We start from the raw sequence: 12,631 nt of genomic DNA, 5'->3' as shown, positions 1-12,631 counted from the left end.
TCATTTTTACGCTCAAATTAACTTTAGCTTGGAGCAGGCTTCCTCAAACTCGGCCCTCCAGATGTTTTTGGCCTACAACTCCTATGATCCTTAGCTAGCAGGACCAGTGGCCAGGGATGATGGGAATTGTAGTCTCAAAACATCTGGAGGGCCGAGGTTGAGGAAGCTTGGCTTGGAGTCTTGATTTTTGGAGTTGGAGGAGGGGTGTTTCCCCTCCCCCCAATAAACGTAACACAATGTTGTGATTTGCCTCCAATTGCAGGTTTCCTCCTATGGCGGGTATTTGCGCTATGAGCTGCACTCAGACACCCAAAGGGGTGACGTGTTCATACCGATGGAGTCCCGGCCTGATGTTATTCTCAAGGTATGGCTCAAGTTGCCCTTTCTCCTTGGACCAAACAACGCTCCATCAGCAAATGCTTCTCTTTGATTATTTGTGTCTCTTTGTTTCTTCCTTTCCTAGGGAAACCAAATGAGCATTATGTTTCTTGAGAGCACCTACCCTGCCCCTGGAGACGTCTACGAAGGACAGCTCCAACTTTTGGAGGTCAGTTCAGATGCAGGAGTTTTGCAGCTGTTGGAACGAGAGGGAGAGTCTCATATAGTAATAAGAAGAAGAGAGCTCTGGTCACTGTAGGGCGACTGTCCAGTGTGTCTTTTGGGGATTCTCTGTTGTGTCATTTGCCTTAGAATCTAGAAGTGTTCAAGTGTTTATAACTTGAATAAATTCCACAACTGCAGAAATAGGATGATTGTTTTGGGATGGACTTGTAAAAAATCTATTTTTCACATGCAGTATGTGGGTCTAATGAGAAAGGCTCTCTGTGAACTAATTGACATTTCAAGGAGCCACATTTTGATTGCTCAGGTGGATAATAAGCTTGTCGGCCTTCTCTAAGAAGTGAGGAAAAAAGCAAAAGTGTTTGCAGGTGGTAAAGCACTGCAAAATGTAGCTATTCAGACAAAAGGTAATATTTTTCTATTTGGGGTGTTGAGTTGCATTTTGTGGCTTGGGTGCCTGCTAAGAACATGCCTTGTAACTGAAGTTTTCGGTGGGATTGTTTTTCTTCATGCCGTCAGTTAAGGGAGTCACAAGTCCTGCTGATGTTGCCCTGCGACTCTTTCCTCTCCCATAGGATAGCTTCAGACACAGCGAGACTCACAACCCTGTCTCTAGGGAAGAGCTGATGATGGTTCTGGCAAAGCTGGAGCAGCTGCAGATCCGGGCTCTCTTCTCCCAGATCTCGTCGTCTGTATCCCTGCATCGGGTGACATTGGAGAGAGCAACAGAGACTGGCAGGGGCCCCCAAGCCAGCAATGTGGAGCTCTGCATGTGCCCAGCCAATTACAGAGGAGACTCTTGCCAGGTAGGGGGAAATGCTCATGCCACTTTTCACACAGAGCACTCAGAACTCTGCTCATAGAGGTCGCCCCCTCCAAATGGCATTCTGATTCTGTTCTTACATTGCGGCTCTGTTCACCTTGCTATGAATTGTGTGGGAAGGGCCTCCTTGCTCTTACACAGGGAGATCCCATGGGAGAAATTCAAATAAATGAAAAGGGGGGTAAAGGGTCTCCAAGCTTATATGCCTGGGCACATGAGGGTTGTGCGTGGTTCTAGGGAAGTCACATATAAGGGCAGTAGTTGTGGACCCAGGTCCTGAAAGAAGATGGTTGAAGTTCCAAGGTTGTGTTGGCTAGGTACGGTCTGCCTAGGAAAAAACCATCTGTGTTGGATTCTAGGGCTCCCATTACTGTTGTCTTGGGTTGGCACTACTTCTTAACCCATGGGTAGGCAAACTAAGGCCCGGGGGCTGGATCTGATGCAATGGCCTTCTAAATCCGGCCCACGGACGGTCCAGGAACCAGCGTGTTTTTACATGAGTAGAATATGTCCTTTTATTTAAAGTGCATCTCTGGGTTATTTGTGTGGCCTGCCTGGTGTTTTTACATGAGTAGAATGTGTGGTTTTAATTAAAATGCATCTCTGGGTTATTTGTGGGGCATAGGAATTCATTCATTCCCCCTCCCAAAAAATATATAGTCCAGCCCCCCACAAGGTCTGAGGGACAGTGGACCGGCCCCCAGCTGAAAAAGTTTGCTGATCCCTGTCTTAACACATGCTCACGCTGCACTATTGCCAAACAACCTGTGCAAATAAGCTGGTTTTCTCCATAAAATACAAGAGCCTTTCCTGTGAATTTGCATCCTCTTGGTGCATTTCAATATGGGGGACTTGTACAGTATCCATTGTACAATTGCATCCATGTTGAATATGCAGACAATGAGAGTCCAGTCCTCTGTATGTTTACCAGAAAGTAGTCCTTTCTTGCGTTCAGTTGTGCATAGGATTACAGCCTCAATACCACTGACAGCCGCTTTCTCTTGCACAGGTTAGCAGCATATTGTGCATCTGAGCACATGCAGCATAATTTGCATTTAACAGAAAATGCATTAATTAGTATTACTCATCCTAGCAAAGCTTTCTAAAGCTTTTCAGTGGCACACTAAAGGAAGAGTGTCAAGCACAGTTTGTCAACATCCTGAGAAATACAATGCAACAAGCCAGCCAGACAGGAAAAAACTGTTTTGAAAGATTTTAGATAGGCGCCGGGCTAAGTAATTCAGAGGAGAATTCTAAATGACCCTTCAGAATCCTTGGCTACAAATATTTGATGTAGGTTTAATGCACATTATCTCTTTTGAAATTAGGAGTGCGCTCCGGGCTATTACAGGGACACCAAAGGCCTCTTCCTGGGAAAATGTATTCCGTGTAATTGCAACGGTCATTCGGACCAGTGCCTTCCGGGATCTGGAATATGCATTGTAAGTGGGGGGAAAGAATGCTTGTCAATTTACCTAAACCATTTCTCTTTGGGTAATTTAATATATCCTGGATTTGCTTATGTCAGGGGTGGTGAGCATTGCCTCTACTTTTCACCATGCAGTGGTGCTCTTCCTCCACTAGAAAGCAGGCTATTTGAAGACAGGGGGGCTGGGTTGGTTTATTTGTTTTTTTGTTTTGCCAAAAGAGTTAGTGATATAGAGGGGTAAGAAGGAAAAAGAGAGGACGAGGAAGGGGAATTCTCAAGATGTTGAACCGAGTGTTGAGTACGGAATTGTGCTTCACACGGCAACGGCTGCAGAGAATCTGCACACCGGATGAAGGATGTGAACAATGCACAAGCGAGGAAAGGAAAAGCTGGTAGAGGGCTTGGGCAAGATTCAGAAAGCTATTAGGTCATCGAGGCTTCTGTTTCAAGTATGACCCTCTTCAGGGAGAACATGTCCGGCCATATTCATGGCTAATGAGTGGCTAGGAGCTTCTTGGCATTTTTTTGAGATACAGTAGTCCTCTGTGTTGCCATTCAGTTAACTCAAGTTATAAGTCCTCTCCCCTTGCCCTTCATCAGGGGTGGGGACACCTTTTTGGCCTAGCGGGAAGAGATATTGACCAAGCAGTGGGAGGCCAATTTGGCCTGTGGTCCAGGGGTTCTTCACCCCTGCTCTAAATGGTTGGCATCTGCTGGTCTTTCAGAAAAAAAACAAAGTCTGCCTGACACAAGACATTCTGTCGGCAGACCATCTACGTAAACTGTAAAGGCACAGCCAGATTTGCTCAAGGAAGCCAGGAGGACAAAAGCTAACTGTGGAATATGTTATTCGTGTTTCATTTCTTCTCTGTGCAGAACTGCCAGCACAACACAGAGGGAGATCACTGTGAAAGCTGCAAAGATGGTTTTGTGGGGAACTCTTCACTTGATGGGCCTCTGCAGTGCATAGGGTGCCCCTGCCCTCTTTCGGTTGGGTCTAACAAGTGAGTCTCTCTCGCAAGACTTTCCACTCTTGGTTTTTCTGCCTTGTGTTGGCTGTGTTTGAATGTGCTGCTAAATAAACCGTGGTTTAAAAGTACACAGACAAGCCTCCGCGAGGCCAAGCAAAGTGACGCTCCCCTATCTCCATGGCTTCTCCTGTACAGCTGGGAAGAGAACTGCCGAGATTAGATTCAATTGCGCTGGATCCTTGCCTCGCATTACTTGGGAACTTGCTCTAAAACAAGCTCTGGCCAGTTTCAAATGAAGCCACCGAGCTGGGTTATTAAACTAACCAGAATTTGATTTGCAGCTGAATTCAGGCATGCAATTTCCCTGCCTACCCTCGGCATCTTGAACTGAGGAGCATTGTTTCATGTGCCTTTTCTAAAAGTATGAATCCGTTTTGAATGCGGCTTTATAAGGATGCTTGTTTCTTGCAGAGCCTTGTCCTTATGTGCCCTTTTAGATCTCATTTGTTTTTGTAAAAGCTTTTCGGTGACCAAGTGTTACTACGTCTTGGCTGTATCGCTCTTAGGAAATGTTGACAGCTTCTCTCTCCTTTCTCACCTCAGCTTCGCCATTGGATGCGTCCACAGAGGCTCTGCTACTCAATGTCTGTGCATGCCTGGTTATGCAGGAGTTTCATGTGAACGGTAAATAGCAACTTGGGATCATGGATCTCTTGGCTCGGGTTGCCTGGAGCAATGTAATCCGGTTCCTGGGAGTGGTGGGAGACACCAGCTGGGGAACCCCCAGGGGAAGAAGGCTCAGAGCCAGGGGATTGGTGGTGGGACAACAGCAATGAGTGGTCAGAGGGAGAAGAAGGAGCAGACTGGGAAGAGGAGGTGCCTGAATCAGAAAAGGGAACAGAGCTTGGTGAGCCAGAACAGGCTGTGACAAAGAGTAATTCAGACTCTGAGGCTGAAGCTGGAGAGGAGATTAACCAAGAGGCAAGAGTTGAGACAGGTTGTTGAAGAATCTAGAGAGTCTTCCCCTCCTGCTGCAACCAGCTCCCATCCCCCTCGGTCTCCTAGAACACAGAGAGAAATGAAAAGAGTAGAGATTGGTTGTGCGCAGATGCAGTTTGCAACTGCTTGGGACAGACCTTGGCGAGGAGGAGCCTTAGAGAGTGCTGGGAAGGCGGGGACCTTCAGTCTTTGCAACGGCCTCATTGGAGCAAGACTTACTGGGAAGAGTTGGTAGGATCACTAGGCCTGCACTGTTTTGGCTTCTTTGAATAAAGAGTTAACTTCACTGACACCTTGTTTTTTTTACTGCTGACCTGCACTTGACTCCGGCTCCTGACAGAGGGGCATGCAGAGACAGGAGAATAGGGATGGAAAGGGGCTACCACTTACCTACCGACCACCTGTTCAGTGTTTCACTGAGCAGAGGAGCAGCAGCCTCAGGCAACTGCAGTGCGAGTGCATGGATTTCAGCTCCCTAAGCACTTTCTTTTCTTTTTCCTTCCAAAGGTGTGCTCCGGGTTACTATGGAAACCCTCTAGTGATTGGCAGCTCCTGCCAGCCTTGTGACTGCAGTGGGAACGCCGACCCCAACATGCTGTTCAGCGACTGTGACCCGTTGACAGGATTCTGCACAGGGTGCATGTACAACACGGCAGGGCCCCGCTGCGAAGTGTGTGCCCCAGGTTTTTATGGAGACGCTGTGCTGGCAAAAAACTGCACTGGTAGGTGTTCCCCCAGAGCTGGTAACTAGCTGTACTCCTGGGGGGTCCCTGTGGGTTTCAGAAGCAAGCAGTAGGCAGAAGTGCATTCTCACACACAGAAACGTAGAAAATTGGACTGATTTCTAATATCTCATTCCACAGCTGAATTACATTGAAACAAAATATGCTCCCCATTCTATGGGTGAAACGAGATGCCTTGTAGCTAGAAGCCAGATTTTCTTTAGAATGCAGTCTTTTTAAAACTATTACTCTGAATCTGCAACATAGAAATGCCCCCTAAATTATGTGACTGTCCTTTTTGAAATACATTTTTTGCTTGCCCTGAATCTTTCAAGTTAAGGCAAACTATGAATGAAAATATACGCCTAGTTTATAATTTTATTTCTAAATATTTATACTGCTGTGTGTCCCCTGTTATAAAATCATTTATGGTTTTTCTTTTTGGAATTTGAATACAAGTGGACATTTTTATTTTTTAAAAAAAAATCCTTTTAAATTCCCCCCCCCCTCCTTCTTCCTCTTGTAGAATGCAGCTGTATGTCATGTGGGACGGAATCATGTGATCCGAGGACTGGCAAGTGTCACTGTAAACCAGGAGTGACTGGGCAGCACTGTGACCGCTGTCAGGTAAAATTAATTGAGCCTTCAGTCTAAGATCAGTTCCATGTCCTATTGGGCATGTCGAAAGTGGAGCAAGCCCTGGCAAAGTGAACACGGTTTTGCCTGCCGCTTGTAAACTGGAATCATAACTCTGGGTCTTTCCTCCCCTTTAGGAAGGGCACTATGGCTTCGAAACATGCTCAGGCTGCCAGAGCTGCAACTGCGATATTGGAGCCACGAGCGCGGAGTGCCATGCCCACAGTGGCCAGTGTAATTGCAATCCGGGTGTGACCGGCTCCCGTTGCCAGCAGTGCTCCCCTGGCTACTGGGGGCTCAACACAAACGGCTGCTCAAGTGAGTCTGTTTCAGTCACTGTTAAGCATCCCCTAATGTTGTAAGAATTCTAAAGTCTCAAATATAAAACAAATGTTCATAAATGTACAGGGCAAACACATACACATAGCTATATCAACCGTGTGTCTGAAATAGTACAGAAGAGCAATCCTGAATCCATTTTGACTCTCCCAGTGACCTCAAATATTCCTCTGCAGTAAGGGAGGAAAATGGGGAAAGCCTTCCCATTGTGTATGAGTAGGGTGTGCCTGTGACGTGGATTCGGGAACTAAAATATTTACCGTCACAAAAGAATGGCTAGGCTGCCCAGGTAAACCAATCAGTGACCATTATCATGTATCTTGGCAGACAGGATTTCTGCTGTAGACCGCCTCCTTCTGTGATGTATGTATGAAGTTTTGGGGGGTGGTCTTTGGCTACAGGGTGGGCAGTTTCGAAAGTCTATATTAAAGGGCTTGTGCACCATTGTTCAGGGTTCTCCTCCCTCCTGCATGTGGTGGGTGGGGACCCTGTTGCAACAGTTTATTCTCCTTTAATAAAGATCAGGCTTACTAGCCACTTTGCTTCGCAATATACTCTGGTTGGCCTCTGTTATTTTCTCCTACCAATAGGGAACCCACTTAAGGACTCTATACGGACTCTTGGATACCCCTTAAGGGAAAAGGAGGCCTTTTGTCCCCTAAGGCCAAAGGGAAGGGTATAGTTTTTAAAATAAAGGGTTGCCCTTGCCTAATCCGAAATCAAATCCAAAATGGAAACTAGTTGATGGGAAAGGTTCAGCAGCGATAAATGGCACTATTTGTAAAGTTATCCTGCAAGTGATGCTGTGTAGCTGGGCCCAGTTGCTGATGAAAGGTACAGGGCTTGCAGCAGTCTTTCCGTAGATACACACAGGCACCATTCAGGCAAAACAAGCCCTGGCTTATGTGCTATCTTCCCACCCCCTCCCTTTCATGTATGGGTATAGTTTAATGAATGGTGGTTGGGTTTTTTGTTTTTTTTTTGCTTGATCAAGCCACAGTTTACCATTGTAACTGAACACAGCAAACTGTGGTTTTGACCATACTACAATTTCCATGCAAACCAGGATCACAGACAACCCTGGATCCTGGTTTGTGGGCAAACTGTGGTTTCATCAAACCTGGAAATAGTTAATTAAGCCATGCTCACAATAATAGGAGTGGGCACTTGAGCACAGGGCTTGTTCCCATGGTTTGGAGGATAATCTCAGATCAGAAACAGTACTTTGTGATGGGTCCAAGATCTAGGGATTCCTCCTTTCATTTATACAGGAGCAGTTCCCTTGGGATAAAAGCCTCAATGTCTTAACGAGTGTGTGATTAGACCCTTGGAATGGTTTAAGCATGAGAAAGAGATTGGGACTGTTTGTTCTGGTTTCATATTATGAGAGCCAGTGTGGTGTAGTGGTTAAGAATGGTGGACTCGTAATCTGGTGAACTGGGTTCGCTTCCCCGTTCCTCCACATGCAGCTGCTGGGTGACCTTGGGCTAGTCACACTTCTCTGAAGTCTCTCAGCCTCACTCACCTCACAGAGTGTTTGTTGTGGGGGAGGAGGAAGGGAAAGGAGATTGTTAGCCGCTTTGAGACTCCTTAAGGGGAGTGAAAGGTGGGATATCAAGTCCAAACTCTTCTTCTTCTGTGCCTTTTCAAATTCATGTTTATGTGAAGGGTTTGATCCATATCAAATGGCGATGAGTGGATGTGGTAGTCATCCCACTCTGCATAATATGGGAGAGAAGGATGTGACTTTATGAGAGCATCTTGTTTAAGGTTGCTCTGGCTTCTCCTGTTCTCTTTGCAGAATGCCATTGCAAAGGAGGCTCCTGTAACCCCCGGACTGGAGAATGCACCTGCTCCAACGGCCTGACGGGGAAGCAGTGCAGCACCTGTATTAAGAAGCACGAGATCCCTGTGGTGGATGGCCCAGACAGCATGAGATGCGAAGGCTAGTCTTGTTTGCTCTGCTCTGCTCAGTTCCCTGTCCATATTCCTTGGCCCCAGGCGTTATCAGTTCAGCAAGCCTGCATCTTTTTGCAAGTGTCTCTCTATTTGGATGGCACTGATGCTATGAAATTTCAAAACTGTTCCTTGCAAGAAATTGGGAGGTTATTGGGGAATGCTATATGGATCTTTGGCTCGTGGTGGTGGTGGTTGTCTGGGGGGGTTGGGGTTGGGGGAGAAGTGGGTGGAGCAAAAGCTGGCATAACTTAGGACCCCCAAAGGCATAGATTCCAACCTGCCTGTCTTAAAGCAAAGACACTCCATGTGAGCTGATACGATTCAGACCAAAGCATACCACTACCGAAAAACAGAAATTCCAAGATACACAGTAGTTGGCTAAGTGCAAAGCTACAGGGCACTCGTGCATGGGATATGACTTGTATGCTTGCATGTGGCTGTTTTAGTTTTTCAAAATAGGCTGCCGGGGGCATTGGCCAAATCAAATTAGTTTGAACCTCGGGTGTTTGTCAGTTTTCTCCACGTTATTCTAGTGATTCACGTTCTTCTATCCTGAAGTCAACCCTCAAGAGGTTTCTTTTTACTAGTAATAAATCACCTAGCAGTAGCCTTACAGCTGTTTTAATTGTTCCTTAATAAATAAAGTGCACAATCCCTTCAAGATTTAATCACTTGCTAGGTTACAAAAAAGCAAGTGGCAACTCACAAACTCCTGTAGATCTGCTTTTTGTTTTTATAATACCTTGTGTGTCCATTTCCCATTCATTCTCTCTCTCAAGCAGAGCCCCATTCACTCTCTTGCACCCTATTGATGTACCTCTCTCATATATAAACACACAATTATTGTGATGGTACTGCCTATCCCTTCCCCATCGACAGCTTCACCTGGTCCCTAGGCTGGTGTACTGACAGGATTGTGGTTGTTTTTTTTAATATTTGCAAAGTTTCTGTAACAGCTCAGTGGCTAAGCCAATGGCAGGGGGAGACTTTTTGCAGCCATCCAAGACATCTCTCTTAGTCAAAAGGTGCTGAACCTGTATTTCTCAAAGTTTTCTTCTTTTTCTCTTGGGTTTCCTTAGTTTTTATGTTTAGGATAAGTTAGGGAGAACAGTTTTTGCAAATTTGCGTGTTTAGCATTCTAAGCAGAACGACTCATTCATCTTTCTTTGGCCATAGTAAAGGCCTTGTCATATCATTCATATGTGGCTTTGATTTGGCAAGCAGATAAATCTATACAAATTTATTGACATCTGATACAGTGCAAACTTGGCGCTGTGCTGTGGTTATTGGCAGTTATATATATATATGTTGGGCCGTGTCTTGAACTAAAACCACATGTGTGGGAGGGGGGGGGGGAAGCCCACCACAATGTTGCTGGAAACTGCATCTTCTAACTATTTTAGATCGGTTGACCAAAGTAGATACTTGTCTGACTTTTGGGACCAACTGCTTTATGAAAATCTAAAGTTTTATGAGTGGGTTGTAAAAATGATTGGGCAGATACATGTATGTAGTCTGGATGATCTAATAATATGGCCTTTTATTCCCTTGGCTGCCCCCTGTGGCGCAGTGGGTCATTGTGTCTGACTGTTAATCAGAAGGTTGGTGGTTCGAGCCCACCAAAGGACAGCTTTGCGCAGGAATCCTGCATCGCAGGGGGTTGGACTAGATGATACTTGTGGTTCCTTCCAACTCTACAATTCTGTGGTTCTGATTCTATCTGGGACTGCTGAAACATAGGTCTACCCTAGCCCAGGCATTCACATCTAGAATAGTCTTACAGTTTCGTTACAGGCATTATCTTAAGAGTTGTGCATTTAACTCCCCTCTCCCATCAACAGCTTGTGACAGCTGCGTGCTGCTTTTGTTGGAAGATCTCGAGGAGATTGGAAATGCTTTTCCTGCGCTCAGGAATCAGCTGACGAGCCTCAACTCCACCTCCATCGCATGGGCCCGTCTGCATAGCATCAATGGTTCTATGCAAGCCATCACTGTATGTGGAGCGTTATACTACTTATTATTCTTACCTAGGTTTTCTGTAGGGCTTTTGGACTCCAGTTTTCTCCTCCTCCTTACAGAACCATCTCCGTGACTATCAGAGATCCCTAAACAGGGCCAGGCAGCAGACCGATGAGCTGGAAGAGGAGAACACAGACTTCGTTCAGGATCTGAATGCACTTCAGCACAAGGTGCGAAGGTTTTTTTTGTTTGTTTCTTTATCTTTCCATGCCTAGTACTACAAAAGTTATATATTACCAGAAGTCTGCCTGCTGTTCTGAGGAACGCAAGTGAAATGAAATGCTTCCCGTCCAGAGGATCTTGGCTGTGTCCTCACTAGGATTCCTCCTTTCTTTATGTGCCATCACCCTTTGTTATCCCAGTAGGTCTCTGTGCTGCATTTCCGCATGCCTTGTTCTTATTTTCTCATTTCACAGCACCAGAAGTGCAGCATTAGTTTAGTAATACTTCCAGGGATTTGAGGAGAGGACCGCATCACTCACACTCAGAAAACATCACAGTTTGTACAGTTGGTGTGGGTGCCTCTTTTCATTTTGTATCAGATGGACAAGCCACAGTAAGGGCGATGTTGACAGTGACTGGCCATCCCTTGACAACTTCTTTTGCCGATAGACCAATTTGAAATTTTCTTGAGTAGCCAGTTGTTTCAATTATTTCTCTGTATTGCTTTTAATGGTTTCTCTATATATATAAAAAAGAAGCTTTTATCTTGCTGAACACCAATTTGATGTTTTATGAGAAGGGCGGATTGTAAATACTTTAAAAACAACAACAATAAATAATAATAATACAGCATTTAGAAGAGGAGAAGTATATCAAGCAAATAAAGGCTAGTTGCTTTTTGGCCAAAGATCCCAAAAGCTGCAATCCTGCCCCCCACCCACCCTTTGTTGTTGACACTGCCCACTTCCTTGAGTCTTTCTGGACCTCCTCTAAACCAGCCCTTTGTTTTCGTTTCTGCTTTTAGGCAACAATGACCCACAGAAAAGCAAACCAAGTAACAGATGGCACAGAAGAGAACTACCAGCATGCAGAGAGCCTTGTTCTAGATATCACTAACATTCGGCACAAACTTGATGGTGAGGCACGGCTGTAGCTTTTAGGTTTTTGCATTCCTGATTTGGAAAGGCATCACTTGCGTTGGGTGTGTGTTTGTGTGTCTGTCTGTCTGTCTGTCTGTCATGTCTTTCAATACTGTTTGAGATTTGAGTATCTTTTAAATCAGTGGTTGGGAACTGGTGGCATTCTGCATTGCTGAACTGCAACTCCCATCATCCACCGCCAGCATAGCCAGTGGTTGGAGATGATGGGAAATGTAGCAACATCTGAAGGATTCCAAGTTCCCCCTGCTTTAAATGGCACCTAGCCATGTCGGGGCCGGTGGGGGGGGGGCTTTCCTTTTTGCTAGAATTTTGTTTAAATTATTATTTTTTAATCAGCCGGGATAGCTCAAGTGTTAAAGCATGAGACTCTCAGGGTCATGGGTTCAAGCTCCATGTTGGGGAGAAGATTCCTGAATTGAGGGGGTTGGACTAGATGACCCTCGTGGTCTCTTCCAACTCTGCAATTCTTTGATTCTGTGATTACCCACCCTTCAACAGCAGGTCTCATGGCAGGTTGCAACAATTTAAAACAAAACATAAAAAAAGAGTCAAAACAAATATCAAGGAACAGGAATAGGGGAAGTGACCCAGTGGAAAGCGAGCCAGTGGTAGGGAAGATAAGCCCATGTAAAGCACCCCGAACTCCTTGGAGAAACGGTGGGAAACAAATGGCTCAGAATAATACGAAAGTGCTTTTCATTGGTTGTGTATAAAAGGACTAGGTTTACTCATTGGCTTCATTAAAAATACGAAACGAAACAGTATGGCTTTTTGTCTAGAAATTGTATGCCAGATGCAAATCTTCACTGCCACAAATGCCAGCACCACCACCACAGAGGAGTTCCGGCAGAAGTTGGCTGAGGTCCATGCAATGCTGAGGCATATGAAGGCCACGGATTTTAGTTTCCAAAGAGCAACGGCCGCTGAAGAGCACGATGAAGCCCATAAATGTGAGTATAGTATTAATGGCAAACAAGGAGTGTGTCTCTGTATATGTGTGTGTGTGTGTGTGTGTGTGTGTGTGTGTAGACTTTGGGAGTGCCAAGGTCTCTTGTGAATTCCTGGTTGTT

General features: G+C 45.5%; 1 protein-coding gene across 1 annotated transcript in view; it reads left to right on the top strand.

The window, feature by feature from the left end:
• LAMA5 (laminin subunit alpha 5) overlaps positions 1-12,631 on the top strand; it is a 184,307-nt gene that overhangs the window by 140,733 nt on the left and 30,943 nt on the right. Inside the window, exons 40-53 of the mRNA XM_033153989.1 lie at positions 263-364; positions 464-547; positions 1,137-1,367; positions 2,713-2,826; positions 3,690-3,817; positions 4,388-4,468; positions 5,291-5,505; positions 6,032-6,132; positions 6,279-6,459; positions 8,282-8,425; positions 10,281-10,432; positions 10,518-10,628; positions 11,426-11,537; positions 12,341-12,511. Of these exons, the coding sequence (XP_033009880.1) occupies positions 263-364; positions 464-547; positions 1,137-1,367; positions 2,713-2,826; positions 3,690-3,817; positions 4,388-4,468; positions 5,291-5,505; positions 6,032-6,132; positions 6,279-6,459; positions 8,282-8,425; positions 10,281-10,432; positions 10,518-10,628; positions 11,426-11,537; positions 12,341-12,511 (1,927 nt within the window). The remainder of the gene's footprint in view (positions 1-262; positions 365-463; positions 548-1,136; positions 1,368-2,712; positions 2,827-3,689; positions 3,818-4,387; positions 4,469-5,290; positions 5,506-6,031; positions 6,133-6,278; positions 6,460-8,281; positions 8,426-10,280; positions 10,433-10,517; positions 10,629-11,425; positions 11,538-12,340; positions 12,512-12,631) is intronic.

This window comes from Lacerta agilis, chromosome 6 (genome assembly GCF_009819535.1).
Source record: "Lacerta agilis isolate rLacAgi1 chromosome 6, rLacAgi1.pri, whole genome shotgun sequence".
NCBI classification, from domain to species: domain Eukaryota; kingdom Metazoa; phylum Chordata; class Lepidosauria; order Squamata; family Lacertidae; genus Lacerta; species Lacerta agilis.
This window is presented reverse-complemented; position numbering and strand designations above follow the sequence as displayed.